The 24,944-nt window shown below is 39.4% G+C and overlaps 2 protein-coding genes across 2 annotated transcripts; one reads left to right on the forward strand and one right to left on the reverse strand.

Annotated features, from left to right (window-relative positions):
• Positions 1-3,275: 3,275 nt before the first annotated feature.
• LOC140935277 (uncharacterized) lies at positions 3,276-14,047 on the forward strand. The gene is made up of 15 exons (XM_073384853.1): positions 3,276-3,369; positions 4,057-4,246; positions 4,825-4,993; positions 5,776-5,946; positions 6,567-6,680; positions 7,398-7,520; positions 8,471-8,567; positions 8,919-9,137; positions 9,733-10,103; positions 10,575-10,742; positions 11,498-11,608; positions 12,143-12,274; positions 12,718-12,808; positions 12,970-13,307; positions 13,907-14,047. The coding sequence occupies exons 1-15, from the start codon at positions 3,276-3,278 to the stop codon at positions 14,045-14,047; spliced, it is 2,529 nt and encodes an 842-aa protein (XP_073240954.1).
• Positions 14,048-16,353: 2,306 nt separating this feature from the next.
• On the reverse strand, positions 16,354-24,275 carry LOC140935374 (uncharacterized). Its single transcript, XM_073384960.1, has 8 exons — positions 24,104-24,275; positions 22,036-22,893; positions 21,199-21,412; positions 19,608-20,929; positions 19,132-19,272; positions 18,620-18,756; positions 17,833-17,995; positions 16,354-17,211 (listed from the first exon to the last, which is right to left on the reverse strand). The coding sequence occupies exons 1-8, from the start codon at positions 24,273-24,275 to the stop codon at positions 17,015-17,017; spliced, it is 3,204 nt and encodes a 1,067-aa protein (XP_073241061.1). The 3' UTR covers positions 16,354-17,014.
• Between the last annotated feature and the right edge of the window lie 669 nt (positions 24,276-24,944).

Below are 24,944 nucleotides of genomic sequence, written 5' to 3' on the forward strand. Positions count from 1 at the left end.
TTGCTATTGTACACATTTTTATACCCTCCCAAAGACTCATTAATCTACCATTACAAAAGATTAGAGGCTTTTTAACTCGAACAATGGGACTCCGGGGTTAGAGGGTAGTGTTAGATCCTGAAAAATAACGTAACGCCAAAATATGGGAAGATTAACAAAGTAATACCAATAGAGAAATAGCCAAAACATATCTCATCTGCGATAGTATACAGATTTTGTAGCTATCGAGTAAAACCTCTTTTAAAAATTTTGGATCTAAATCTCGCATTTTTTCGATTTTTCTTTTTTTTACTGTCAGATAACAGCGATTAAACATCTTCTGCAATTGTCCTATCCCTGGCTTTCTATCACTATCAATCACTTACCAACAATATCTTTTCCATCAAAATCTTCCTCGCCAGGGTACAACAACACGCACAAAATAATGATTATCGTCACCATGATAAGCAGGCAGCAACAGGGTAAAAGAAGACCTACAACAAAACAACTATGAACCGATAAAGAGCACCAGAATGTTCCGGCCGGCCAGCCTGCATAACAGGCGTTACTTTTTCGCGTTTTTCAGGCGAGCGAAGGCCCACAGCGCGAAGCGAGATAGTAGCGCTAGTCAAGCGAGACAGGGAAAAGGCCTAAATTATTTATTATTATTTTTTCTGCGCCTTCCCCCGTCTTGCGTGTCTGGCACTCCTCTCTCGCTTCGCGCTTGCCTTCGCTCGTCTTTGAAAAAGTAACACGAAAAAGGATCGCCTGTTATGTAGGCTACCGGACGACGGGCTTGCTATTCATACCTAATGATTTATTCACCTATTTTTTTGTTACTTTTTGATCACGAGTGGAATGATGAAATATTAATGGCAATACGTAGTTGCTACCCTTATCATTAAAGGGCCAAAAAGCAACTAGCACTATGTTATGACATATAAATTTTTTTTGCAAGTCTAACACCACTTAATTTAGCACTACTTTTATGTGTTAAAGTGAATTTTATTGTTTTGTAAAATCTATATATGGCGGCTATTTTTGAGCCCCATTTTGAATGACGTCACGATCACAGGCTTATGACGGTGGAAGCATTCTCCAGTTCGGACTCAGCGTCGTCACGATCGCAGGCTTGGGCAATTTCCCATCAAGGTCAAATTATTTTTTAAAGCACATCACGGGCATCCTTCAGAGCTACAATCATTCCTTACAGAATTGATCATGAAATACAACAAAAACCTTGTAAGAAAGTGTATGCGCTTGGTTCAGTCTACGATAAATGCCCGGTCACCATGCCAGTTGTTTTATTTCTCCGAATATCTAACGTCCTGAAAATATATGAAGAATTTATGTTATGATAAGTTAACCTATATATTGATTATTTGATTTAAAACGTTTTTCGACCTTATTCTGCATAAGAGCCCCTTTCTCTTCCGTCTTGGACCTCGCGTGTAATGCTGCGTTCCCCTTGTTTGGCTCATAAAGTGACTGTTATGCAGATTATATTCACCTCTTCTCCTTCGGCGAAGCCGTCTGCGGTCGTCCTCCTCGTCGCTTTCTTCCTCGTCTTCCTCTTCGGAATAATAATAATCGTATTCAGCCTCTTGGTCTGCGATGGAGGAAACAAACAGGCGTTAGGGGTTAGGCCATCATCGAGAATTTTCAAGGAACAATTGTGCAAATAAAAATGAAGTGATGAATTGTGAAGCGGGGAAGAAATTTCCGGCCGCTTGGACGCTCTCAGAACAGCTAACAGGACGACTATTGTGAAGTTTGTATTCGTTTAAGTTTTCCAGTGTGGGGAGAAAAGAATCAAAAATCAACAGTCAACAGAAATGGTGCACCCTAACCCTGAAATAAAAGAGCTTTGTATCAGGAAGAGCGAATAAGTTTTGAAGCCAGCTTCGTGATTTCAGGAAATTTCAACGCGCTCGTAACAGAAAGAGATGGGAGTTTATACAAAAATAGTAGAATTTTTTCTTTTTTCATTTAAATGGTTTTCAAGCTGGATACGTGCGTTTTGCCCTAGATTGAACCGTCAACAGGAAATGCAAGTTACATTTTCGCTGGATAAGAACTTCAATAATTTTATCACGCGGAAGAGTTTATAAAGAGTAAAGGAATTTATCTTTAATTTTGAAATCATTTTTACTCTTGAATTTCTTAAACTACCAAGAATGGAAAAGTTCTGCTGAGGGTCGTAAGTGAAACATTAATGCTATGGGTCTGGAAACTATAAGGAAATTTAATTTTATACTTGGCTTCACGAAATAGTGATTAAAAGTTTGAGAAAATTTTGTCTTAAATGTAATGTGGTTGGCGGTGAGTTCTTATTAGAAGCTTTTATTCACAAATGGGTTACAGTTAAATAGTTTACTTCTATATTCACATGAAAAACGTCAGTTCGATGGATGTTAAGTTTAATTGGCGGGTCACGAGTCACGCCGAAAAATTACCTCTTCGTCTTCGAAGACGACGTGGTCGATATGATCTTTCTCCGTCACTTTCTTCTTCGTAATATTCGTGATCTCCGTTGTAGTAATAGTGATCCTCTTCTTCGTATTCTTGGTCGGAATTAACCAAGCTGTATTCATTCAGTTTAGCAGGAAGATATCAAGAAACATGAAAGAAGAAAGTGAAACCGCAACTCACTTTTTCTCCGAATGTATAGTAAATTTGAAACGACTGAAACAGTTCCTGGTTTATAGAGCTTGTAGCACCTTGTTCTACTCTTAGCACAAAAACGCGCCGCCTTTGCTAACAAATTAAAATAATTGTGCTGTTTGTAAATAAGCTTGATTCAAGAACGCATGATCTGGCACATTAATTTTCACTCTCGTGTGATTGTTACTTTTTTGTGCGCACGGAATTTTCTGCATAGTCTCTTTTGAATAGATGCAGTGGGGCAGAAAAAAATAGCGTAAACAGGTATCATATAGGTAAAATCCTTCCTCAACGTAAGCCTTTTAAGATTAAGGATACATTTTTTTCACCATTTGTATTAATCAGCAAATTGCAATAAATGCAGCTTAACTTGTAGTGTTGCAAAGATAAATATCACGTTTGATTTGCATGTATATTAATCGTCCTATTATATTTTTTCATTGTCGGTGATTTTCAGAAACTTTGCTATGTGTCTTAAATCTCGTGGCTCTGACACCTTTGAATTTTTTGACGAGAATAAGCGGAATGTGTCAATCATAGCACTTGTTTTTTTGTCGATCATCTATTTAAAGGCAGATTTTTACTGTTTCGGTGCACTTTTGGTCTTTTCTTGCCGTGTTCAGTTGTTCGTCATGTTGCTGTCAGAGCTTGGATCCTCCCTGGGTTCGCTGCGAGCCATTTTGGCGATTTTCACGCTTTGTTCTGCCATATGTTCGGTATCGTCAGGTTAGTTTATACATGAGTTACTTGTGGCTTTGAGAAAACCAGGTCAAGGATAGCGTATTTCTCGGAAGGAAATTGAACATATGATTAAATCTTAAGGCTTTATGGAGTACGTTTTCCAGGAAGATTTTACAAGATTTGCAGGGCGCAATTGTATTGCTATCTTGATATAAACCGAACGGACCCGTTGGAACTAAAAAATTAAACTTTAAAATAAAATTATTTACCAAATGCGTGCTTTAACCTGGATACATAACGTAGGTTCCATATTTCTGAAGCTAGAAAGCCGAATATTAAAATTTATTTATTCCACAACTTTCCAGGAAACAAGGTTTCATCTAGGAAAAACACCAATTTTAAGGGGGGAAAAGCTGAGCTTATGTCGTCCGCAATGCTTCCGCCTGACCGAATAGGATTTTCGCGTCAACCGCACTTTTTTCCGAAGACTAAAATGAGCTTAAAGAGTGTTTTCACTCACGTGGCCAGCATCTATGCAAATTTCTTGGAACAAGAAAAAAAGCGTTTGCATAAGAAAGGAGTTCAACTCCCACAGGACTGGTTTGGGACACCAACATGGCCGCCGTTTAAATTGTTTTGGGACACCAATATGGCCGCCGTGACGTCATATGAAAACACTCTATAGTCAGTGGAAACGTTGCTTAAGAAAATTGTATCCATTTTTCTTTTTAGGGACAATTCCCGCAGATGGGATGGTTTTTGGATCTGGACCCATTACTGTGTCGCGAGGTCAGGTTTACAAATGCAAAGCATTCCAGATTGATCCTCCCTTTGGCTCTGGAACGGTTCGAGTCCAACTGCGATTGAAGTCTCCTATCTACAGTGTTGCGGTAACATGGACGAAAAATATCACCACAGCGGGGTAAAGATAAATAAAACTAGTAACATAGCTGTTTCTTTAAGATGGCTTAAGTTATCAGCACCAGTCTTGATTTGCAACCACGTGACAAGGCAGCCATGTTTGAATTTTGTTTCGAAGAATTTACAAGAAAATGGAGTTTAGTTCCCAGAGGAGAGAAAGGTCGAGAAGTAGTTTTGTTCTTCACCACCGACATGGCCGTCGTGACGTCACGTGCAAACCAGCAATTTGTTTAACCTACTGGTTGGTCTTTAAAGGCCCGTATACACTTGCTGCATTGCGCTCGTAAATCCAATTACATAAGAGAGGATGATAACGATATTTTTCCAAACTAAGAGCAGCGGAACGGAAAGTTGTTCAGTTAAATTTAAATGTTTCATGATATTTGAAATGCACTTGAACATTTTCCGAGTAAAAAGATGCGAAACTGAAAGATATTTATCGATGGGTGAGAGCTTTCTAATAATTCGTTCAGAATTTTTTGTTTATTAGCACTTTCGAGGTAAAATTTATACATATGATTTGTCAAATTTTGCACATGTTGTTAATCAGGCCTTTGTATTATCTTGTCATTGTTCTAGATTTATTGGATGTGTTGCAACCACTACAGCTATTACCGAAGGCAACCGAACACTTACTCTGCAATGGTTGGCATATCAGAATGTTGCTGGGGATAACGGCTATTCTTCAAGGGAAACTATTCCTTTTTTCACAACTGGAAGTAGATGCATCAAACGATCTTATCAGCAGGTATTAAGCCCCGTGCAAACGAAGTAACATTGTTGGCCAACATATCCCAGCATTGTTGGGCCAACAACTGATTTTGCGTCCGTTTGCACATCGCTAAAACTTGGTTAATGTTAACAAACTTTAATGTTTCTATATACTGGTTGTAGGTCGAATTGACGATAGTTTTTTTCTTTCTCGTAAGCAAGTTGGCGTATTGAGCTCCTTCTTAAGGGGTTTAAGCATTTTCGTAGTCTGAATTTCGCTTCAGTCAGAACTGGAAACTTGTTGCTAGCCCGGGGGGGGGGGAGGGGTATTCCCTTTTGTGGCCTATACGGAGAGGCTCCGCCCGAAAGGGGTATGTTTTTCAGGCTTCAGGTAGATGAAAGAGTAGATATTTCACTAGTTACCAAGTTTATGAATTGGTAGAGAAATCTGTCATTTCGGTATGTAAAATGACGTAAAAGAACTACAGCAAGATTTTATGGCTGTGAAAAAATCGATAAAAATTATAATCTCGTGTTTTATTTACATTTAAGAGACAGTACATTTACAGCAGTTAAAAGGTATTTTAAGTTCTAAACTGGGTCAAGAGAGAATGAACTCATTCTCTCTTGACTGGGTGTGTCAAAGGGGTACCTTTTTTTGTCAAAAATGGTATATAAAAGAATGAGAGTTTGGATCTCGGGGCGGGCCTCCCTGTACAAAACTTTGTTACCTACCCCATGGGCAACGAACATTTCACCGTAATTTAAATTTCTTTTATCTTATTTATGAATTTCTTTCATTTCTTTTATTCTTTTCAGTTTTATGCAACGCCACCACATGTGTTTTTAACCGTTTTCCACACCGCGGACAATGATCAAAACAGACATGATGCAGCGATTGTTTGGGCAGAGAACGTCAATGGGAAGTCTTACGATGCTTGTCTTCGGGAATTAAAAAACTTTGACGGTGTTCACAGACACGTTAAAGTGGTAAGACATGAATATCTACAATCATACTTTCTTGCATTACATTAGGGCGTTTTAAGATACCACGACGGCGACGGCGACGGCCACGAAAACGTCACTTAAAATTAGAATTTGTATTCTTTCAATCTCTTTCGCGATTACTGCAACTCATTTACTTTGTCAAATGCAAACGAACTCTTTTTGAGCCAAATTCCTAAAAACCATATTCAAGTTCAGAAAGAGAAGGAAAATTTAGTCGTCGCTTGTTTACGGCCTCCATAAAACGTGAAATTAGGTATTTTCCAGTCGTCGTCGTGCAGTGACGGCAAAGAAATGTACAAAAAATCGTGATGCACGTGCAGTTGTTGTTTTGCCTATTCAACCCATCATCACGGCTTATTTTTCCAACCCTTTTCTTACCTTACTTCCTGGGATGATGACTGCTTCCAAAAGCTCGAGGCCTGAGGTTTCCGGCATTTCCTGATGAGTTGTCATGGTCCTAGGTGCCTTTGAAATACCATTATCCCTCTCTTCTGACATTGACGAATTTTCTAGTAGAATATTTCCAGTATTATTGTTTAGTTGATCTTCCCATACTCTCGTGAGTTTTATACTTAGTTCAATCTATCAAATTTAATTTTCAGGACGTTTTAGTTTTGGCTAAAAAACCCTCTGGCTGGAAGATTCCCCACAGTTCTGACGTCATATTTCCCAGAACCAGCCTCTTCCCAAAAGAGAAAGGATACAGTCACTGCAAGGTGAGTTCCAGTATGGAGAAGTGTGACCTCAGGTTACTACGGTGACAATTTCTGGATTTAGTAGAGACGACTCATTTACATTGTCGAACCATGTAAGAAAAGGATGGGCTACTGTTTTGTTCTTGAGTCAATCATGCACAGGGGAGTCATAAATGCCAATTTTTCGTTTTCGTCTGCCATGATTTGCCGGACGCCGGTAAGTTGAGATCCGGGAATTTTGCTACCATGGCAACGTGATGTCACGACTTCTCCGCCCTATTGGTCAGTCTCTGAGCATAAGTTCGACAAGTTGCCTTATCAACTACAGAATAAGCCTTTTATAAACTAAAAAACATTAGTGTTTGTCCAGGAAATCTTTTGTCAAAAGTGCATTGCCAACTTTATTTAACTGCAGACATGCCAGAAATTGTGTCACAACTCGGACAAACTCAGCGCAAACTCGTATTGCCAAGACATCAATCGCACCGGAGAAAATACTTGTAGCCGCATGTACCAATCGCGGAAGCCCATGTGAACTGAAGTCAGAATAATTGTACGTCCAATCAAAAGTTAATTATTCAATACTCGATCATGCAGCTAAAACAGGAAAGAAGAAAAAAAATCGTCTCCAATGCGCACATGTGCGGCCAATTTATTCATAAACACCGCACACCGTTTAAGACAAGTATCCTTCTGTCTATATTTAATGATTAACGAAGCAATTTATTCTTTTTTCAGACTGTCGACTTTCCGAACGAATATTATAATCCTCCAACCATGATCACAACATCAGAGCATTATACGGACTACGTCAATGCCACTATTGAGCCTAAAAATAACGCTATTCAGGAATACGTCAAGGTAAGAGGTTGAAATTTTAATTCAAGTTTATTGAATGTAACTGTTGTTTTAAATCACGTAACTTAACGGGGCTGTGTCACGGCCGTGTAGTTCATTTTGTTGATATTTTAAATTACACGTCCTGGTTAGCCTGCGAGCAAGCTCTCCAGAGCGCTCTGGCGGCGGGGCAGGAAAAGGAGAGCTTGCAGCTACGTCTCTGGAACTTGAATATCTGCAACGAAAAAGTCCATGCGAAATAATGATTGGCGAAGATGACATTAGTAATGACGTCATTACTCTTGGCATGTGTTTTTCAATGTTTGTTTACAATGCTTGCTCGCAGGCTAATTACACGTCCTTTGTTGCTAGGGAACTGAGACATTTCTTGTGAATGACAAAATCATAGCTTAGTGTCAAACAAATGTCTCCCAAGTATTATTTCAAACTTTTCAAACAACAAAAATAAAGTTTGAAAAACTTTTGGGCTAGCAGCCTGCTAGCCTAAATTGCAATCTGTTTCAATCTTCATGTTTGTCTATCTATGCGTTTTGTATTTACTTTGTTATTTATATCTTTTTTAACGCTTTGAGCGGCTACACTTATCTTTTACTCAGTCAGTTGGAAGTTCTAACTGCTTGAATTTTGATGAATTTAGCGTGCATGGCTCTCTTAAGGCCTGCGTCGGTTGCATCTGAAAGGAATTCTATCGGCGGTTTCAGTTTATGTTAGACAGTCTCTTTTTCCCATGACATGTTGAGGATATATTTTGGTAGTTTCACCTTCTAATGCAATATACTCTTCCATAAACATCTTGTTTTTTCACTGATTCACAACTTTCACTGGGAAAACTTGCAGCATTTTAAAATATTTGAACTGATGACCAAATCGTACGAATCATCTCGAGTTAGTACAGTGCAGGTTGTAGTGATATTTTGGTAGCTTTTCTTGATAAATCTTTTTGTATTGACCAGAGTGTATCCAAGACGAACTTTGAAGTCTGTCTGAAAGACATCCAGAGATATGATGCAACTCACGACCAAATCACTGTCAATTTCTTGGCTGTTGGATGTAAGTATGCAGCATGCAAAAAGGTCCACTGACAGAGGCATCATTTCTCTTTTATAAGCGTTCTTGAAACATTTTGACTCCCTTCTAAAGGTGACATAATAGCATTGTAACGCTCGGTAAGGACTCGGAAATGAATAAAAAAAGTCATTTCATTAGAAATTTGGAGCAACTGCCATGCTAAATACACGGTCCGTTCATATTAAATGTCACCATGATAATTGCCATTGAATGAAGCGCCAAAGCATTAACTTTCTTAACAAGCGATCTGAACATTTAATCTCGCGCCTAATGTAACTCTGACTGGAGCTTTTAACTTGAGGTTTTTCACAAACCATTATTTTTCTTTTTCAGATTATAACCCATGCATTGGCGTTACATGTCCATATTACGCAGTATGTCAACCAATCAGTGAAACTAAATACAACTGCACGTGCCAGCCTTGCAAATTTAATGAATCAGAACCACTCTGCGACAACAACGATGTCACCCACCAAAGCATCTGTAAATACAAGTACAAAGTCTGTTTGGATAAAGAAGAACCCGGGATTAAACACTACGGAGGCTGCAAACGTAAGTATTGAATTTTATCGAATTCAAATTTGCAAAACTGCATGTACAAACCACACAACGAAACTGCGTATTAAGAGAGTAATCCAAGTTAGGCTTCAAAAACAACAGCTTCTAACTGAAATGAGATCCAAAAACTGAGATATTACGGTGCAGTTAAATTAGCAGTGCTGAAGAGACAAGAATGATAGATTGCGGCGCGAATTTCAGAGCCCAGAGTATATCGTGGTATAAGCTCCCAGAAGCACTAGAGCGAAGGTCAAACCAGAGATGGCTGTAAGTTAGCACGTAATAGCTTTCCGGCATTGCAGTACTCGCGTTTTTTGGCCTTGTTGAAAGTCGTCTGCTTTTAGACTGCAAAATCAAAGGTCGGTTTTTTCCTCAAGGCGCACGGGTGGGATATTCCCGCGAATTGCGAGTGCATGCCTCACATAGTCTTTCACTTTGTTTTCACCATCGTTCCAGCACTTTAAGTCGACCGCTTTGATGTTCTTGACCTGCGCAAAAATACGGACTATTTTGCATACTGTCTGCTTTCATAAAGTAGGAGTACGTTAGAATGTACGCTAAATTTTTTTTCTCATGATGGCTCTTGCAGCATTCGTCATTCAACGAGGTCGTGTTGCCCTTCGTCTCGATAAAGTCGATGTCCAGTGCAGACTTGTCAAATTCAAAGCGAGTTTCGACGCTAACCGAGGATCAGTTCATTTACAAACAACCATCAACTACTTCAATTACACCGGAAGCTTCGTTCACGACGCCGCGGTAACCTGGGTCGAAAATGTAAACATCACTGCCTTTGAAGTGTGCGCACTTAAGGCAGGGAGAGCAGAGCGCGTGACACCAGATGGCGGGATCACGTTTGTGGACTACATCGCCTTTCAGGAAGCACCTGTTGACACAGTAGCTGCTAACATTCCAATGAAAAACTGGTGGGATGGAACTCAATGCCAGATGATTCCTTTATCGGTAAGCGTATATGGCAAATGTGGTATTGGCGTTCAGTTTTAAAATTAGTGTAAAAGAGACATTGTTGGATAGTAAGTTAGCAATTATGAGCATAGTAAGTGAATCAGATTTTTATCGCTACTGAAAACTGGTGTGAGAACAAAGTTAGGAACTTTTCGTCCAATGAAAAAGCAATTCATCACAAGCAGTTCTAAACTAAAATCGATAAATGAAATAACAAATACTTTCTCGCTATACAGCATACAGGTTTTCCTTAGTATGTGATTAAAACGTGAAAGCGAACGATCAGAGAAAATATATATTGCGTAGATTATTGTTCTTTGGCCAAAAATCACTTTGTTGTTACATATGCGGTTATGTAGAGCTATTCGTTCAATTGAAAGCAAAAGAATTTCTTTTAAGTTTCGAACTTCTAAACAAAGGTTGCTCATTTACTGATTTTTAAATGCATTCAAATTTGAATAATTCCAGAAAACGTTCGATGCCCCACCATACGTATTGGTTACAGCAGAGCACACAAAGGCATCCGTGAAACACGACGCTGCCACAGTTTGGGTTGAAAATATCAAGACAAACGCATTTACAGTGTGCTTAAGGGAACTGCAGAACTTTGATGGACAGCATAAAGACATTAAAGTGGTAAGCTAGGGACCATACACTTTGCCCTTTTCGATCCTTGTAACTGAAGAAACGGAGAGGAGTGGGGTAGTACAATTTAAACAAATGACTCAAATGTTTGCAGATCAGCATTGAACATCTCCTTGCTATATCCATGCTATATGAAAAAAGGTGGTAATGAGAATTAAGAACATGATCACATGAGATAAATTATACTGATACCTTAATAACTTCTACCCACTATTTTATAGGAAATGTAAAAGGGCAACAAATTACTAAATAAATTTAAATTTTCATATTAGTGGATGAATGACCCAAACAATGTCGCTTCCTTAAAACCAATAGCGGGAGTGTTTTTCAAAAGCCAATGAAAATAGAGGTTTTTGAGAGCTACATGGCCATAAACGTAATCGAGCACGTTGCTTAGCTTGTGTGAGACGTAATCGGTTTCGTTTAGTCCGGTCAGATTATCGGCCACTCTCATTTTCTTGCTGACATTAACTCGTTCTTAGAGAGATTAAGATTCACGTTTACCTCAAACGGCTAACGTCAGTCTCAAGTTGAGAATTTCTCAGAATAGAAAATAAGCAGATATAAACAGTCCCGAACGATTCCTATGGTTAAAACTGACATAAAACTACTTATTTTTGTGTAGAAGCAATAAAGAGTAAACTGAAAATAAGGGGAAAACTTGGTCACGTGGTACAAATTCACGTCTACCCGCTTAGCGTATACGTGAATCTTAATCTTTCTCTTGACAATTTTTTGTTTTACAGAACTGGATTGCTTATCGAAAACTACCAGAGACTCTCTTATCCCAGCAACTTGATCTGTATTTCCCAAACAGTGGACTGCCCAGTCCTGACGATCACAACGCTTTTTGTCAGGTTGGTCCCCTTGATTAAACTTGCAGTCCACTTTCTTTGCAAGAATTAAACCTTCGGAACGATGTTTTGTCTGAAACGTTTGACCCAAGACAAATACAAGGCCAGTCACCATTATTAAATGAAATCATGGAACTGTTTACTGTGATGTGCACAGTGGTTTTACTTTGGAGTTGTAGAGAAAAAAAAGGTATCGTGCATGTGTGCTAGACAGCACACCATGAGGTAAAATCTAAAAGTTCCTCGGATGTAAGATCGTAAGAATGCACAGTTGGTTGGCTGCGATACGCCTGTGATATTTAACGTCATCTTAAATTGCACGGGGATGTCCTTGTAAGTGGGCATTTTTAAACTCATTGACTGTTTAAATGCTTCTCGTAATTATGAGCCTTCACTGAGAATACTTGATTAATAAAGTGCAAACTCACCCGCACATAGGTATATTATAACGACGAAACTAGTTGCGTCTTCAACTGCCATGATCTTTTTTGTATTTATTTGAAACTATTTCCCCTCCTTTTTTGGACTGAACATTAGTTGTTTATTTTTCAGATTTTTGGCTTTTCCAAAACGTACAGTTCAGCACCAACAGTGATTGCATCAGCAGCACACGCAGCGGGAGCGAATCTAATCAATCCACTCTACAACAGCATTGCACCATGGATAGAGGTAAGTAAGATCCGTTATGTTAAAACTTTACCTTACTCAACCCTGGAATAATTGCTATTAGGAAGAAAATACATTGTATCTCGATGTACCAGCCGTTTTTGTTACTTTTAATAATATTCTGCAAATAACGAGTTAGAAATCAGAGCTGAAGTCATCAGATTCTTTTGTAAAGATTTTCGAATGCCTTTTTGCTAAATGCATCTCAATCTATATGGAATTTTGCCCAGAATAATAGCACTTATAAACAAACGATAAAAAATTAGAACAGAGTTAATGTGGGCGTGTGGTCGTGTCCCATAAAGATATTCATAATTGCGTGCTTGTCAAACTGATTAAATTCTTCAGTTAACATGAGCTGTTAAAACCTCTAAGAAGACAAGAAGAAAGGAAATGGAAACTCGTGTGATACTTATACCTTTTGTATTTTTCTATTTTGTTTTTAGCAAATCAATACAACCAACTGCCGTGTTTGTATTAAAGAACTGACAAATGAAAATGGCTATGACCCGGTGACTGTTAACATGCTGGTTATTGGTGAGTACGCCTTCCTTGTCTTTCCAAAAAAAACTATACTCAAGCGTTGTCATGATCGTTCATCGCAAAATTTAGTTTTTAAATTGATAGAATTTAACATTAATTTACACTGAGCTTTAGGTCAGTGCAATTAATTTTTTTATTTGTTAAATTTTGCACAGGGACCCCAGGCAACAAATGTAGCGGTGCAACCGGAATCGGCGTTTCTAGTTCCCAGATCATCCCTGACAGCAAAATGACCGCTTCGTCTCAACAAAGCGATCTAACAAGGCCTAGTTACGGTCGACTTAATGGTGTGAGAGGCAACGGATGGTGCGCAGGCACAGCTAGCAGCACGCATGACTGGCTACAGGTGGATCTTGGAAGAACAGTCAAAGTCTGTTCACTGTCCGCCCAGGGAGAAGTTAATGGCAATAGATGGGTTACAGATTTCAAGCTCCGCTACTCAACAGATGGAATTTCATGGAGATATTATATGAATGCAAATGGAGCTCAAGTGGTGAGATTCTATAATCTAAACATTTTTGACTCCTTATATCGAAATGCAAATTTTCTTCGCGTCAATAGCAGAATTCGCCATTTGCACATCTCCCTCAATACACCTTCTTTCCCCCTACTGGGTGTTGAAAGTCGAGCCAAGTGAACCTGAAGACAATGCTTTTGAGAACGCAGATGGCGGGCGAATGCCGTCGTTGTAGCATCAATGGAGAAAAATCGCCAAAATTTATCTTGTGTGATGTCCTAAGTTATTGCTTTAAGAAATTACTGAAAATAACTGACGCAGACGGAAATTTTGTAGCTTTAGTTGCCTATTGTTTGCCTCAGCCCGTTTTTTCAGGTTCTTGTTTTAAATCATGGCCATGGCTACCCCGAAAACATTAACCTTTAGAAATATACGTTCTAAAGAGTGGCCTCAGAGGCATCCCACATTTAAGTAACACGGTTTACTTAGAATACATTTTTTTAACTTTCAAATATTTTCCTCTAGCGTGCTTAGTATATAATATTAACAGTACCAATAATTCTCAAACCAAAGTGGTATCCAGTCAGTGACTCAGACTAGGGAAAATTTCTCATTCCCTCATTTCATACGTATAGGAATTTCACAGAGCAGCGGTGGCTAACAGTTCCATGGTAACTGTCCACAAGCTACCAGTGGCAATTACAGCAAGATACCTTCGCTTTAATCCGACCAAACAGCAAAACTGGAACTGTCTTAGAGTGGAAGTTTCTGGTTAGTTGATACCATTGTGCCTTGTAGTTTCTATTCCTTGAGCGTCATTAGGCTTATTCCCAAAACGGGGACAGTTAGGAAAGATTATCTTCTTTCAGAGACCAACAGATATTTTACGGGTGGGAGTGACCAGCCCAGGCCAACAGTTTGAAGCTGCCCTTTCTCTTGCCTCTCACCCTCAACCAATCCAATTAATCATTTTGATAACACTTATTTCAGTGCCAGTATATGGATTACCTCAAGGTCCTTTGACGCCGATCCTTTAAGCAGTTTTTAGTAATCCAGTGAACAACCGAAATGTTCAGATCCTTATGCGAGGCGTCCTCACCCAGCCGTATATATGTATGCTCTTTGCCCTTATTCAGGCAATTATCACATTAAAGATGAAATTTATTCTGACATTTCTTTTTAAACGTGAAAGATCATTGTACTTGTCTGCGAAATTTGAATTTCAATTTGAAAGTGCTGAATAGGTCTTGACGTACAAAGGGAATTACCGCCACCGGAAAAGCTTTCAGAATTTTTAAGACCTGGAACCTTCCGTTCTGAAAAGATCTGACAAGGAAAGTGATGAGGAGAATTCCAAACCATCAATGAAGCACTAAACTGCTACAAATTAAATGTCGTTTCCTCAGACACACGGCAGCAAATAGCTAACGAATATTTTATTTATCCAACAGGGTACTAGATTTAACGAGGCACGAAACACACCACATGCAATGGACAACGCCCTCGACCGAACACTTAAATATAATAGAACTATATATCTTTGATCAGAAAAATTTTGAAGTGAAATTGTTATTTAAAACTGTCATTAAATTATCATGTCAACTCGACATGAAAAGTGTTGTAAGCACTATAAATAAACCTCGAATTAATAAAGTTGTTTGAATTTGATCTTGTGAATAAGTATTGTTTAATTATTTTACATAAATCTCAAACACCCATCATAATTATTGCAGCTCAATAATCTCTTTTGCCATCTATTTATGCATGACTTGTTCCATTGTTCAAAAGCAGCCGTCACATTTACCATAATAACCCGTTCTGGAGACCCCACCGTTTTACCAACAAAATGGTTGTTTCATAAATATATTTTTAATGAAGAGAACTTTCCGAGTTAAAATCTGGCCAATATCCTGTCTGAATGACTCAGAAACCCAGGAAAGGTTACTTTAGAGAGTTAAAATCCCATGAAAATTACCCCAAGGTGCAGACCCCCGGACCCTCCCCACTGCCCCTTAGAAGCTTGCGCCTTCGGCGCTCGGTTAGGAGATCGGTCACCATTTATCCTAAATCCGCTCCTGCTTTTATTAGTTTTCGCATCGTTCACCGTTGAACAACCCTTAAACTGGTACGCGGAAATTACAAACTTGACTGATAGACTCCTAAGGTTGTTGATGATTTTTTTTTTTCTGGGATTGGGGGAACTGTGCAAAATTCCTTCCTGCCCCCTCTCCCCCCTTCCTTATTGCGAATTATTAGTCCTTTTGAGAGAGACGATCTATTAATGAGAAAGTGATGTTCCTGTTAGTGTCTTGCTATTGAAAGTTACTGTGGCTGCTTCTACGTGGTTGCAATCTCGATCCAACCTCGTTTCGTTTATAAACAGTACATCTGCAATTCTGGCCAATCAGTTTTTGGACTCCTCCTTGTTCTCCCTTTTTCAAGTAACCGATAATTCTTACTCATAAATCAACCTTAGTGACCTTATTTATTAAATTTTTCCCCTTCCATGAAGATCTTGGGAGCAAAGGTTCGCCCCATGTAAGGGAATCCGGAATCCGGGAAATTTTTACTCGTGGAATCTGGAATCCTGGGCTTTGGAATCCGGAATACAGCTGTAGGAATCCGGAATCCTACTAACAATTGGAATCCAGAATCTAAGTTCCACTAAAAAAGATCTGGAATCCAGTAGTTGGAATCCGGCATCCATGGAGTGGAATCCAGGATCTAAGACTGTCTTGGATACCCTTACATGAGGCGAAAGGGTGGCGCAGTGGTGAGAGCACTCGTTACCCACCAATACAGCCCAGGTTCACAATCCCGGAGTCGACGCCAGAATTATGTGGGTTTGGTTTGTTGTTTGTTCTCTTCTTTGCTCCGAGAGGTTTTTGTCCGAGTACTACGGTTTTACCCTCTCCTCAAAACCCAACATTTCCAATTCCAATTCGACCGGTAATTAGGTAGGCGAAAAACCACAATGTGGATGTACTAAATATTTATTTATTTAATGCTGAATTCCATAACTTGCACAAGATATAAAAACTGATTCAGCCTTACTCTAAGGAGACCAGTTTAAACACCTCTCTGGATTCAGGGATGCCAAATTGAGTTGAATCCAAGAGCGGCTATCTTTCCTTAACACCCTATTCTCACGGCAAAAATAACTCAAGTCTCTCAGATTTGATTGTAATGCAAAGAAAACGTTTTCCGATTGCTTAAGTCACAGGGTGAAAGCAAAACAAAATAAAAACAAAACTGGATCAATTTAGGTTTGTGGGAAACTGCCCACCTACCTCTCCTATAAGCCAACATTTTGCCCTAAGTGAGAAGTAAGTGATAATGTTGGGTTAGGGGAGGGGTAAGTGGGCAGTTTCCCAGAAACCTAAAATTGATCCAAAATATAACAAACTTAGCGATCTTAACTTAACTTTATGGTTCCATCCAATGCTATCTTAGCCTCTTTAACCTAACATAGTAAATGCGAAGATAACTGTATCATCTGCAGTTGCCCAGATTTACGTAATTAAAAGTAGGTTATTAACTCTTGAGAGGAAAGATCGTGCCCTACTGATTCAAATTTAGAATAACCACAAGCGTTTTTATTTGTGCTATTTACAACAGTATGCCATGTTTAGTATCAAACCGCCGGCAGAGCCTTGGTACTTTGCGTGCTAGTCAATGTGACACTTGGACAATGTTCTACCTCATGCATGCAGAGCCTAAAACAATCACAAGCGAACGCGAATTTACAAGCGTGTATCATTTTCACATCGATCCGGTCTATGTTTCGAGTCAGATGCGCAGACAGACTGTAAGGTGCTGTTGGAGACAGATTTACTTTTCTTTCCATCTTGTCCTTTGAGATACGTTAATATGGTCAGTTTATCTCTGTACAGTTCCAGCGCCTTCCCACTGGCAGCAAAGGAAAGGAAAATGAAAAAACCTGTAACATAAAATCCGAAGAACAGAGTCAATGAATGTGAATTTACCCTCGTCAGTCAAGTTGGGAATTTCTCAAAATAAAAAAATGAGCCGATAAAAACTGTCCAAAACAACTCTAAAGGATAAAAACTTGCGTGAAACTACTAATTTATGTTCTGAAATAATGAAAAGTAAACGACAAGTAAATGAGAAACTTTGTCACGTGGTACAAATTCGCGTTTGCCGTTTGACGTAAACGTAAAGCTTAACCTCTCTATTAACAAAAATTTAAAACTTATAATAGATCGTGGGCGGCTTCGAGGAGCTCTCAGCTAGATAATATTTTTGAGAAAATATGGCGCCTTGGGGACTTTCAAAATGTCCCCCATCATGGCTGCCATCTTAGATTTTACTTAAAATTAACATTTATACTTATTCCCTAGAAACGCGTTTCATTTATTTTTTGTGGGGGGCGGGGGGTAGAAAATCTGTAGAACCTATGGGGTTCTGACGGCTACAAGATTTTAACTTTCGAGAAACTAATTAGTTTGAACAAGATATTAAGTACCTGTTTTTAACTGATTTCTTAAAGTCGGTAACACTTTCTTCCACTTGAGTGAAAAGTCAAAACGTTTAAAGTTACCTTGAAGGCTGTTCAAAACCACATATGGGTACCACAAGAAAGATAACGCGTGGACGTTTGCCGCAATACCAAGAATCCACGTCACACCCATGACCGACGCCATTTTGACACAAATCAGTGTTAAACTTGTGCTATGTCGCTGGTTGGTAACTTGTGTCGTTCTCTGGAGAACAGGAAACATTGATCAATAACTGCTACTCATTCCAGAAAACACTTCTCTGTAAACGTAAATCATGACGTGGACTCACCATAGCAACTGAAGGCAAGAGTTCCAAGTGGTAAACTAACTTTTTACAGACACTCCTAATTCAATATTAAGAAATTTCCTTGAGAGTAATGCATTGATAGGAAACTAAAACCATTCTGACACTGAGGCCAGGGGCGTAGGTATAGAGGGGCGTCCTGGGGTGCTCGTGTCCCTTTCTAAACGCTAACTACTTATCACTTTAGTTAAACACGGCGTGGATATCGACATGTCAATCTAGCGAGTACCCTAAGGGTGACACATGGCCAATCCCCTTTGAAAACTCTTAGCTACATCCATGAAGGATTTTCTGCAATTATAAGTACCTAGAGAAACTTTATAATCAGCCAAAGAGTGGCTCAACGCAGTAAGGGCGGACAGTCGAAATCTGAAGATCAGTTCATAATCACTCACTATATATAGACATCCTGTGCTATACTCTTCAACAATTGGTTGGCTTATATATAATAAATTAAAAAGCGATAAAGGTGTTATTGGTCCTCTGGTAAAGGGAAATCAAAAATATTTCAATGATTGCATTACCTTCCTCGTCCTAACAATGTGCAGTATGGTGTGTCCCAGAGCAAATATATTGAAAAGCATCAGTAGAGCGACGGGCAGAACAAACGCGTAAAGAATGGCCTGACGCCTCGATATGAAACACGCCGCTTCCCCTTGCCCTGTTAAAAAAAATCAGGGTATATAATTATATTAGCTATGTTTTGCATGTATTTGACCTTCCTTCTGAAGTTACTGAAGCTCAACAGTTTGAAAATCAATTTCAATCTGTTTTTACCCAGTTTTCTACAGTTTTGCCTATCGGTGCTATATTTTATAATTACTGTCGTGTTATTCAAAGCTTCCTTCATTATTTTCAGCCGTTATTTTTATTTTCGAACTTGCTCAACTTCAATTTAAGAAGAAATGACCAGAGTAGATAAGGAATTGGAGCTTTTAATGTGTGTAAAACTTTGAAAAACTTTAAGGCCTGTTTAACCACGTTTCTAAGTCGCATACATGCACGTATAACACAATATTTTTTTAAGTTCACTTACCGTAACCAAAATATCCTTCATTAAGACGACGATCAATTAGCACAGTCAGGGAGACAACGACTGCCGGAACAAGCCAGGCATATAAGCAATATTTTACAAGACGTTTGTTGTTGTCAGCGTGGTGATTTGAGGCAACTCCATCTGCATGAGAAACGGATAAAACTTGTTAAAAGGTCGGAAAAATCAACATTATGTATATGCTGGGCGCTGATACTTATGAAACATAAAGCAGTTAAAACACTCAATCAAAATTTGGTCATTGAGAGCCTTTTCCAGAAAATCTGTTTGTTTAGGAATGGCGTTATAATACTAAGAACTCTACTAAGAATTTAGGCGTGCTTTTTAAGACTGATCTGAGGTTAAGTGAAGCTATACAATGAGTAGAAATCTTTGGTACACATGAGTGACAATTACTTAAATTCCGGTAGGGATGATTATTTTGATTACACTACCGTAATAAGTATAGAAAAACTTACCAGAAGCGGTGAAAATTCGATGCACGTCATAAGCCATAACGTTCATCCAGGTAAAAGAGCACAAAGTCAGAAAGTGAAGAAGAATTGCAGCGACAAGGCATTGCATGTCATTAGAAGTTTTGTTCGCTAGGAAAAAGAGGCTTTGATAGAGAAGCAGAGATATGGCCAAGTTTATTATGATTTTTCCAGGTAAGTTGCGCAGCTCGGAAAACACTACGTACGTTAACAGCAGAATAACAAGTGACAACATTGACATGCTGAAGCCGATCGTTGTTAAAACGCTCAAGGATGCTGGCGTTGTTTTGATTTCGTGAACGTTCCGTTCTTTTTTGTTAACTGTAGCATTCCTTGAAAAGTTTACACACAAAAGCAGCCGATCACCCTGTACCTTGTAAGATGAGTTGCTGTAGATCTTATTGTGAGATCTGATGTAAACGCTTCCATTGGGCTGCCTTTCGTAGTCACTTTTGTTGAAATATACAAAAGTGCAGTTTAAATTGAGCACCGCATTGTTGAGTGGGTGATTTTCATGGTTTGCACCGACTGAGACGATTTTCCTGCATTTTGCAGTATATGGATCGTATACTTCATCATGGGTGCATGACCACGCATCTTCAAAGGAATGACGCATATTATGCTCCCTGTCATCCACTACAACACTAAACATTGAGGAGGAAGAAAAATCGAAAAGCACTGAGAGAGGAGGTGTCGCTGCTCCGCTTCCCGAAGCACATTCGATTTCAAGAGACCTTGGTTCAAATCCATTGCACAGAGCACACTGAGGGTTTCTGAATCGTGCAAGGTTATCTGATTCGACACAAGTTGGGAAAGCGTACCTTAGGCACTCTGTTTGACAGTACGAATCGTTCTTTGCCTGGCTAACACTTGCACATTCCCGAAAACGAGAAATGCACAGTTTCAAATGCCTCAGTTGAAACTCCTCTGGACTTGTTATGACTGAACATTTTTGTCGCAGAAAGTTCATGGTAGTACTCAAATTAGAAGCCGTGGTGTTAAACCATGTGTTGCATTGAAATTCCAGTCTCCAGTACGTCGTATCTGTAGCGCCATTACATTGTGCACAAAAGATATTTCTGTAGGTTACAAGACTGTCTTCGTGAAACACGGGCAGATTATTCAAAAGATCGCTTTGATCTTCATGCTGGCATTTTTGTCTCACCCTGCTTTCTTTCCAGTTTTCTGGACACCTACTCCACACTGCGTAGCCATGATATATTGCGCCTGTAGGGTGGTTTGGTCGAGCAAAGCAGTTTTCAGATGAGCTCAGTGGGCTTCTCTGAGGATTTACAACTTTTCTGCAACTTTAAAAAGGTGAGATTTTAACAACTGATGAATTAGAATTGTTTACTACTCAGGCTCGTTTTTAATCAGTAACGTCTCAGATCTGACAATATATTTTTTTCCTTTCTTTCTATGAGACTAAATTCAAGAAACACAAAAAAATTGTTTCTGTTTCTTTGTCCCCGTAACATGGAAAGCGACACAATGTAAGCAGTTTGTGAGAAATCACATCATGGATATCAATTTATAAAGCAACAAAGTACAACATAAGAATGGAAGAAAAACTTACATAGCATTAAAGTCATAACAGCAGTCTCCAAATTCATCGCATAATTTATCGCAGTAACATCTAGATAAACGACGAAAAAAAGCTGCAGTAGATGCGTCTCGTTCGTCTTTTCCGCAACGATTTCTGCAACTGTACTTTGGGAAGGAATTGTGTCTGATGAACTCGCGTTGTACAAAATCGCGGATATTGCTATCCCACTGGGGCCCTATCTGATCTGAATGTAAAATCATAATAAATACTTTAGAATGGTATCCCTTTCATGCTAAAGGGGGCCCAGGGGACGCGGGGTTGGGGGGGGGGTATCTGGATTTCAAGTGAAAGGGATGACCGAATGGGGCCAAATATCAAAACCCCAAAAAGTCCCACGCCAAATTTCTGAGCCTTAAAATCTCCAGAAAGGAAAACAAGTTTGGCTGAACTTTAAACGCAGAACTACGCGGCCGGGATACGAGGGAAGAACCACGAATCTTCAGATTATATCGACAGAATAGCCCAAATAATCCCTACTTATATCAAGCCACCAATAAAAATCCCGGAATCGAAGATTTCAAACCCCCCAAAATTCTTCGATCATCCCTGTCACTTGAAATCCGGAGTAATCACCCCCGGGAAAGGGGGCTTATATTGATAACAGTGCAAGGTGCATTGAGTGGCGCAAGGCTTGTGGTGTGGTGAAACCCTTTGCAAGAAATGCCCAAGTGTTTCTAGGAAACTAATCGGTTTGAGATTGACTGAAATGCTATTGTATAGACTATAGTGATTGATAGTATGGTATGATAGTATGATAGTATAGTGTGATAGTATGATAGTATACTCATCGCGTATATGATTGTTTACCATCTGTTGGGGCCTCGTCTGGGCTGCATTTCCGCCTCAACGAACTGATAAGGAAAGAATCAGGATCTGGTCCACTCGGAAAACTACCTGTCGTAACTAAACTGGTAGGGCTAGAAGTAGCTGTTCCTCTACCAGAGGTGAAGCTTGGAGGTCCAGCCGGCTGGACATCAGTTGGAATTGGAGATGGAGGCTGGATATCTGTTGGAATCGGCGATGGAGGCTGGCCTCCTGGAGGAAATCCTCCAGATGGAGGTCCCGGAGACTGAGCATCAGGCGGAATTGGTGATGGGGGCTGGACATCTGTTGGAATCGGCGATGGAGGCTGGCCTCCTGGAGGCAATCCTCCAGATGGAGGTCCCGGAGACTGAGCATCAGTCCGAATGGGTGATGGAGGCTGAACGTCAGTAATGGGTGCTGGAGGAGAGACACCTGGAGGTAGCCCTCCCCATGGAGGTGCTGGAGGTTGGCCAGTTAGAGGATGGCTTCCTGGAGGGAATTCTCCCGATGGAGGACCAAGATTCTGCCCATCAGTGGAAAAAGTAAATGGAGGATGGCCACCTGGAGGAAACCCTCCCGATGGTGGTGCAGGAGGTTGGCCAGTTGGAATTGGTGATGGAGGATGGCCCCCCGAAAGATCTGGCGATGGCGTCTGACCGTCAGTGGGTGATTGAATACCAGGAGATTGGACCCCACCAGGTGCTTGCCCACCGGTTGAAGGCGAAGGAGTCTGCCCATCAGTTGGTAGTATTCCACCAGGAGGGTGTCCACCTGATGAGGATGGTGGTCCAGGGGTCCGTCCATAAGAAGTAGTTGATGCAGGCAGGGGAAGGAAAGTAGACACAAGCGTAGGAGTCTGGCCTAAACAGTGAGGAAATTTTGAGTCAAGAATCAGTTATTGTATATCAGTGATTTAGCATTAAACACAGGCGCTGGTTATAAAATGAAGGAGGAAATTCAAAAACTACACGAGATGCAGCCAAGTGCAGTATGAAGAATTTGGATTTCTTCTACGAAGGTGTGTTTATTTAATTTGGCTAAATGATGCTGGATTAAATTATGACATTAAATAATAACATTTGATATTTAAAAACGTCAGTTTGCATGAAAGCCAAAAAGTACGAGGATGCTGTGTGTTGTGAGGAATATCTAGAGCAAAATAAATCAATGTGGATCCAAAGTCAGGTTTTTAGAAATAAAATCACCTGTGCAAATTGGAAGGATGACAAATCTACCCGGGAACTCATTCGATTCAAATTCATTTGTTTCCGCAGGTCAATCTATTTAAGCGCTGACATAAAGATGGCCTCCTAAAGGGAACTACATGATAGGGATCGCAGCGTTATTTTGCGTTCGCCGATTAATGGGCATATTTCGATGTCGGTTCATTTTAGTAGAAGCTGTCTGCTGAGTATGTCAGTCTGTCAACAACAACGTCATCAAATGCTTTATTTGCATGACCATAAAGGAATTACAGTATTGCAAAAGCTATTTGTCTAAATTTAAGCACTAATTCAACTAATTAGTACGTGCAAAACATAACAAAACGTTACAGTTCTCATTCATTCATTCATTCATTGATATTAATGTCAGTAGAGAATGTGGTGCAACCAGGTGTATCTCTTCAGTAATCACTTACTTTGGTGCTTGCTGTGGTCCTTCTCAATTTATTATTATTATTATTTTCAAAAAGAAATTTAACAGAAATGAAATGTAATTGTAACAGGTGAATTCTAAGCTTTTATCGTGTGCGCCATTGGATGAAAAAGCTCGGCCGACAGTTTTCAGTTTTGTAGCCGAGCACTGCGACTATTACTCTGTCAGTCGATTTGAAACACTTATTTTCCGGATTGAACACACTAGCAAAAATTTGTGTGCTAATTTTTCTCGCAATTCATTTGGCTGAAAAAAGTTTTAAAGGAAACTGCTGTCAGAAATGTAGTCATTAAGTCCGGCTAATCACCGCATACTCGGCACTATGTAATACATCGCGATCGATACCTTCTGGAGGACTGGAGAATTTCTTTTCACTCTTCGGTATTCCACACTGTTAATTAATTACTAGATTTACCTGTAGTCTGGCATTCTACTTCTTTCCTTTGGTAAAACACCACCAGAAGTGAAACAACTGCTGCAATTTTGAGGCGAAGACGAAACCAAAGCATTCTGTATATAAACCTGTCAAGTTCAACAGTTGCATAAGGGAAAGCAGTGAAATCAGATTCACTTTTATTCCCATGCATTACAGACAGAATTCTGACGTCACAGTCAGAATGCTGTTTTAAGTTTGTTTTTTTGTACGTTTAAATATCAACTGCCCTATTGATGTGTGCCGCAGTGATAATTAAAAATCAATATCTTAACTTACACTATTTACTTTACGAAAGTTTAAAGAAAGGCGAAATTTAACACCAGACAGCAAAATTTGCCATAACTGACAAAGTTTTCGTTCAGCTGTTAATATACTTCTGTTACATCGATGTAAACGATTATTTGTTTGTATGGCAAAATTTGTCTTTCAATGGAGTTAAATCCTTAAGCAACACAGAGGGTAGTAAAAAGTAACAGTTTCATTTCATTTTAACTTTTTTACTGTTCCTAGTCAAAGTTCAATAACGCAGACCAATAAATTAAACTGTGTCAGCTGTGTATGCTAATTACCTCAGTATTGGCATTAACTGTGACAACATAAACTCATTTTATTACTTACTTTAGGTCTCCAATAAAATCAGCAATAACGATTTTCAAAATTAATCTTACCAACTGCACCAATAAAAAATTTGTGTTCCAAACTCGCCTATAAAGCTTCTCAAGCAAATGTGAGTGCAAGTAGTCCGATTGTATTATGAATCTTAGCAAATCTTAAAAAGTCACAGAGCTGTGACATTCAAATGCAATCTGACGAGCTAATT

Source organism: Porites lutea, chromosome 1, assembly GCF_958299795.1.
Source record: "Porites lutea chromosome 1, jaPorLute2.1, whole genome shotgun sequence".
NCBI lineage: Eukaryota > Metazoa > Cnidaria > Anthozoa > Scleractinia > Poritidae > Porites > Porites lutea.